Source organism: Rosa rugosa, chromosome 5 (assembly GCF_958449725.1).
Source record: "Rosa rugosa chromosome 5, drRosRugo1.1, whole genome shotgun sequence".
Taxonomy (NCBI): Eukaryota; Viridiplantae; Streptophyta; class Magnoliopsida; order Rosales; family Rosaceae; genus Rosa; species Rosa rugosa.
The window spans coordinates 50995186-51002104 of record NC_084824.1 but is presented as its reverse complement, the minus strand read 5'-3'; the positions used below and the strand labels follow the sequence as shown (position 1 = coordinate 51002104).

The window sequence follows — 6919 nt, the reverse complement described above, 5'->3', positions numbered from 1 at the left end:
ACCCTTGCTTCGCTGGTCGAGATAGTATGGCAATCGGCTCCTGGGGAGACTGGGACTGGAAGTACGGTCGCCGGGTTGGTTTGGTGGCGCTGATAGTCGGCTCTTGAGGAGACTGGGACTGGAGCGTGGTCACCGGTAAGAGAGGTTGCTCCGGGGAGACTTGGGTAATCGTAGAGATTAATTGATTGAGAGTTGTCCATTGTTGTATCGCTTTAGCCTCTATATATAGGCTGCTCGTAGATTCTCATTCCTAATAGGAATTAAATACTATATTTTAAGCCACAGTTATTGGCCTTGGATCAAATCAAAACTCTTAATAGTTTTGATAACTATCGTATAGATTAACTCTGTCGTAGCAATCTTTTAGGCAAGGTTAATTACCTTTTGGAGTCCTGGACGTAATCTTCCTCTTGGATGCGGACTGTTTGATATGCATTAATTGCAAATATATCTTCGCGAGGTATCTTCGTGGGGACTCATCGCGAGGACTCCTGTAGCTCGCGGCATGAACCCTTAATTGCACGGAAGACTTGATCGCTTGCACACCATTGGTATGATGGCCCACCTATTATTCCTTAATTGTCTCACCATGCATAGGAGTCTTCCTTGATGACCACAAACAACCATGATTGCATGCTTCCATATTTGCCATTGCACATTAATTGCATGGTAATCCCTTGCATGGTTAGGCTACGTAACCTACTCCATATATGTAGCTGCCATCTTCCCTCTTGCACAATACTTGGTAATCAAGCAAATAAATTATCATTAATTACTAAATATTTGATAATTAATAGTAAATCAAAGAATATCCAGATTCGCTTCGAGATTGCTTGGCCTTCAAGTAGGCTTTATTTAGCCCCTAAATAATATATTCCGAACTTGTCGAAAATAAATAGGTTGGGCCACGGATATTGGCCCGGTTTTCTTCGAGTCCCCTTATCGGGAAAAAATGTTATTTTGGTTCAAACACTATGAAAAGTAAGGAAATAGAAGAAAACATGGCCGTTACCGGAGAAAAAGAGCAACGCCAATGGTGACTGAGTCGCCGGAAAACTGAATCGAAGAACCGCAGGAGCTGCCGAAGCTTTCAGCCTTCGATTCTCCCTCCAAACTCGACCGATGGACAAACTAAAGACCAAAGAGACATCGGTGATCAAGAGGCAGGTCGGAAGGGACCGGTTCCCCGCCGCAACATGGCCTAACCTAGGAGATACAGTCGTTGCTTCGCGGGTCAAGAGAACGGGTCAACAGGCCCGGTGCTTCTTGGCTCTTCGATCTGAATTGGGTATATACAGCCAAGAATTATATTTTGGTCAACGGCTCAGGTCAAGCGGTGAGTTTATAGACGGCTCAGATTGCACCGCGTTAATTTCCTTTTCTTTAAAATTTTTATATAATTTCAGAAAATCGTAATAAATAGCTCAAGTTCCGAAAAATTTTCAGAAAATTCTCACGGATTCGTCATTTCGCGTCTTTTATTATCGAACCTATAAAATGGAGATTTTACATCAAGAAAAATTTAGAAAATATTTCCGAGATCTCTAAACAATCACCGAGACCATATACTCAATTTCTAATAATTCCTCTTTAATTCCTTAATTTTTTTTTCGAGTAGTGATATTACCATGCAATTAATGTATTCGACATTACATTAGTAGTAATATTTGTTATTACCTTACTCATGTATTCCACTTTAACTCCTTAAATTTTTCCTTGTAGTAATAAACTTTTTGTTAAATTTATCGATTTTCAATTTCATTCTAAAAAAATGAAATTAATAAATTTGACATTAGCTATCTATTTATAATGTATTAGTAGGTACTGTGTACAAAATTAACCCGATCCGCCGTTATCTCAGCATCAAACAAAACCATCAACCCTTTAAACACTTATACTTCCCTAAGGGGAGCAATACCACGATGAGGTAAACTTTCCAAAATTTTTACATTGATTGATATAGCTCATACACGCCAGAGTGTGAGAGCTGACAGATCGAAAAAAAAAATTGTGAATGATCGGTTATGAGCATATTAGTTTTATGTGGTATTTATGGTTTAGGGTAGACCTAATAGATCGAGAACCAAACAATGACGAAAATAGCTGAAATTTTGACGATATCCATTTATTCTTATCATGATAAAATCTGACGGTCGATTTTAATAAATTTTATTTCCTCCACCTTGTTGCTTGTGAAAGGTTTATATTTTTATACACATAATAAACAAGTTAGACCACATTAGTAGGCATATATAAGGATTTTGTGCGATCCAAAAAATCTTAACTAGAAAATCGATAAATGTGACATTACCCATCTATTTATAGCGTATCAATAGGTACTGTGTAAAAAAATTAACCCGATCCACCGTCATGTTGACATCAAACAAAGCAGTCAACTCTTTACACACTTATACTTCCATAAGGGGAGCTATACCACGAGGAGATAAATTTCTCGAAAGTTTTACATTGGTTGATATATTTCATACCCATGAGAGTGTGAGAGCTGGTAGATTGAAAAAAGAAATTGCGAATGACCGGTTATAAGCATATTAGTTTTATGTTGTATTTCGGGTTTAGAGTTGACCTAGTAGATCGAGATCCAAACGATGACGAAAATAGCTGAAATTTTGACCATATCCATTTCTTCTTATCATGATAAAATCTGACGGTTCATTTTAATTTCCTCCACCTTGTTGCTTGTGAAAGGTTTATATTTTTATACACATAATAAACAAGTTAATTAGACCACATTAGTAGGCATATAAGGATTTTGTGCGATCCAAAAAATCAAAACTAGGAATTGATAAATGTGACACTACCCATCTAAATAGGTACTGAGTAAAAAACTTAACCCGATCCACCGTCATTTCGATATCAAACAAAGCGGTCAACTCTTTATACACTTATATATCCCTAACGGGAGCTATACCACGAAGAGATAAACTTCCTGAAGTTTTACATTGGTTGATATATCTCATACTCACGAGAGTGTGAGAGCTGACAGATCGAAAAAAGAAATTGCGAATGACTAGTTATGAGCATATTAATTTTATGTAGTATTTAGGGTTTATAGTTGACCTAGTAGATCGAGATCCAAAAGATGAAGAAAATGACTGAAATTTTGACCATAACCATTTCTTCTTATCATGGTAACATCCAACGGTCGATTTTGATCATTTCTATTTACTCCACCTTGTTGCTCATGGAAGGTATCCACCGAGTAGTTACATACATCTTGTGAAATTAGTGGCATGGTTGTTGGTGGATATAGCATTAATCAACATAATAGTTACAAAACTAACATCGGTTACAAACCTAATAGTGACATCTTAAATTTTTCAAAATTTTTATTGAGGAGAAATCTCAAATTTAAAAGTTTGAAAATAAATTGTGTGACGAGCTCATGGGAATTTTCGGGAAATTTTTTGGAAACACCTAAAATATTTATTATAAATTATAAAACTTAAAATTATAGAAATTGATTAAAAAAATAGAAAAGTGAGCTTGGGACATATTTTTTTGGAAATTTATTAAATGTGAATGTCCAATTTGAGAACTCGATAATTAAATATGCATTGCGACTAAATTTCGTGAAATTTTTCAGACGTCGAATCTCTTTATTATGAATTTCAAAAGTTTAAAAATAAATCTAAAAAAATAATTCATACAGTTGTTCACTGTCACCTTAGATAACTTAATTTCACAAATTTTTTTCAACCTTTTTTTTACCATTTTAATTTTATGTCACTATTGTGATTTATTTAGAATAACGGCAGACAAATTTGAGAGAATGATGTATAGTTAATTACAATATACTATCACAAAACAATTCATAAAAAAATAAAATTACGTACGTCCGAGGGGTACCCATACCCATATAACTTAATTTTAGCTTTTCGTTTTGGATAGAATACTCATATCACTTTATTTCTAAAAAAAAAAAAATTTTTATTTTTTTATTTTAAACCAGAACTAATTTTATGATTCTGATAATTTTTTTTTTAAATTAAAAAAAAAAAAATCTTTTTTGACGCAAATCTTCATCTTAATCTTCTGGGTATCTATCCCAGATCTTCAATCTTCAATAAGGTTGGCAATCTGGCATTACCCGCACTAACCCATACCCAGTCTTAGTTTTCGCGGGTATTTCCCCACCCACCTGCTAAACGGGTTCTCAACTACCGGTCCTCTTCTGTGCCTCAAGCCTCAACCCCATGGATGCTAAAGAATGCAGAAGATGATCGATCTATTGAAGTTCAATAGATCTTAGAAAAAAGTGACGCTAGAATGACCTTGATTCGGGTATTCGAATTGGATTATCATTGTTTGGCTATTGATTCCGGTATTCGAATTGGATCTCGAAAAAAGAGTCTGTGGCGGTGGAGGGTCGAGATGTAGCAGAAGATGCGATGATCGGAGAACGACGACGCAGCGGCGTAGTGTTGGGAGTAAGTGCGGGTAATCCAATTTGAGAATTCAATCACAATATCTGATATTATACCAGATATCAACCAACCTACCATTCAACTTGTATGGATTTTCCCGTCGCTGACATCGAAGCCTGGAGAAATCACCACCAAGATCGCGTCGTACACATAGCAGTAGTAACAACGCGGCCGGCGGAGGGCTTCGTGGGATTCTCGAAGGTACTACAACACCGACATTCAGATTGGCGCTTAGTCGACGACGGAGACCTCTGCTGTGCCCCAATTTGGTTTCTAGTCATTTGGGCTTCAATCGTCCTCTTCAGATTTCCGGCGACGGGAACTCAGCATGGACTCGGATGTAGTCTTTCGCCAACCCGCCACTGTCGCCGACGATTGAAAGATTGACATCGGATCTCTTATTTGACACCACTTGCGGATCTCTCCTCCGTGTATGCGACCAAGGGAAACATTGGATTTGGGATTTCTCCTATTTTTTTCAGTTGTATAGCACGTGCAGACCATTTGATTCATGTAAATCTGATTTTACGGAGGTCAACGTTTTTTTGGTGTTCCTCACCAAACGCCCAAACGATTAACGGAAACAAATCCTATACACGCGCTGTTAAACACCCCGGGTGAGCACCCACTTGAAGAAGCTCCGGGGTTTAAAAACATACTTAAATAGGCACGCACCTAAGAATTAGAACAGAAGCCAAAAAACAGACGCTGGCACGCAAGGAGTCACCACTACTCACCTCATCTGACCCAAAAAAATAAATAAATAATGTGTACTCTAGAGAAGCGCGGCGACATCTTCTTCCTAACCCTAACCGGCGCCGGAGCCGGCGACGACGACAACGACGAGCACCGCCTCGGCCTCCCCGTCATCTCCTCCCTCCTCTCCGCCCTCGCCGACGCCAAGTCCCAATCCTCCCCCGGCTCCGTCCTCATCACCACCGCCCGCGGCAAGTTCTTCTCCAACGGCTTCGACCTCGCCTGGGCCCAAACCGCCGGCTCCTCCTCCGCCGCCCGCCACCGCCTCCACCAGATGGTCGTCGCCTTCAAGCCCGTCGTCGCCGCCCTCCTCTCCCTCCCCATGCCCACCGTCGCCGCTCTCCCAGGCCACGCCGCCGCCGCCGGCCTCCTCCTCGCCCTCAGCCACGACTACGTCACCATGCGGCGCGATCGCGGCGTGCTCTACATGAGCGAGGTCGACCTGGGGCTGCCGTTTCCGGACTACTTCGCGGCGGCGTTCCGGGCCAAGATCGGGTCGGTCTCGGCTCGGAGGGACTTGCTGCTGAGGGGGATGAAGGTGAGGGGAGAGGAGGCGGTCAGGATGGGGATCGTGGACTCGGCGCACGATAGCGCCGAGGCGGCGGTGGAGGCGGCGGTGCGCGTGGCGGAGAAGCTCGGGCTGAGGAAGTGGAAGGGTGACGTGTACGCCGAGATTAGGATGAGCTTGTACCCGGAGCTATGTGGCGTGCTGGGATTGGACGCCAAAGTCGTCGCCACTCCGAAGCTCTGAGCTTGAAGGCGTCGTCTCAATGTTTTCGATCGATTCAGCAAACTGGGAAGAATTACTTTGAAATTGAAATTGATTCTGGGTTTGAAACTCTGGATTACTCTCTATAAGATTGTAACAAATCAAAGCAAACAAGGAATGTGAATTACTGTCGAACCATACTTGTGTTCGAATCAAACTTTAGACTCTCGTTGAGACGGTGTTCTATTATTAGAGATCTAGAGTACTGCTCTCGTGACATGTCATGAAGGGGAAGGAGATAATGTATGTAGTTACTAACACGGATTGGTTCAGTTGGTTTGGGCGTATTTATAGTTGAGTCGATAATGGATTGGATCAGTTGGTATGGATGTGCTTGTAGCTGAGTCTCAATTTAAGTTTAAACTCTATTGCTAGCAGTCTTGCGTTGAGTCGCGCGATCTGTAAATTTTCTGTAGATATCCGTACCAGTAAATTTCTTACAGAAATTCATATATAAGAATTGTGGCGGCGTCAAAGTGTATCTTATTAGAGTAGAGGATCATACTTGGCATGGCGGGTGCGACCCTACTGGGTTGGGCTAAAAGGGGTGTCATACCCTTTCCGGAAACTTGGATTACTATACCGATATCCACATATATAGGTAATGATTCGGGTTCGACCTTGCACAAAGAAAACATATGACAATTCAGAAAATTTGGTCGGAAAAGTCTAAATATTTGCAACCAAGAATCGGAGGGTCGGCCAAGCGAGCCAACCCTATAAAGTCCCACAAATTACGTCGGCCATATGTCTTGATATCCATACGGCGCTCACCAATCAAGGGCGAGCATGGCATATTTAGCCAACCGACCCTTTTAAGTTGTAAACGCAACCACCAGCATACATTTATAGCATCCCATTCTGCTTTTCCATTTCGTTATCTTCAATGTGGGACGCAGTTGCGTATTTACTCTCACCGTATATAGTCAGTCAGCTAGCCTCGACAGCC

The 6919-nt window shown here is 41.1% G+C and overlaps 1 protein-coding gene and 1 non-coding gene across 2 annotated transcripts; one reads left to right on the top strand and one right to left on the bottom strand.

Moving 5' to 3' along the window:
- Positions 1-5116: 5116 nt before the first annotated feature.
- Positions 5117-6142, top strand: LOC133708721 (enoyl-CoA delta isomerase 2, peroxisomal-like). Its single transcript, XM_062134229.1, has one exon. It carries the CDS (start codon positions 5212-5214, stop codon positions 5950-5952), a length of 741 nt encoding a protein of 246 aa, XP_061990213.1. The 5' UTR covers positions 5117-5211; the 3' UTR covers positions 5953-6142.
- A 519-nt stretch (positions 6143-6661) lies between these two features.
- LOC133713208 (U11 spliceosomal RNA) lies at positions 6662-6788 on the bottom strand. Its single transcript, XR_009847877.1, has one exon. It is a non-coding gene; the product is annotated as a U11 spliceosomal RNA (small nuclear RNA).
- Positions 6789-6919: the final 131 nt, after the last annotated feature.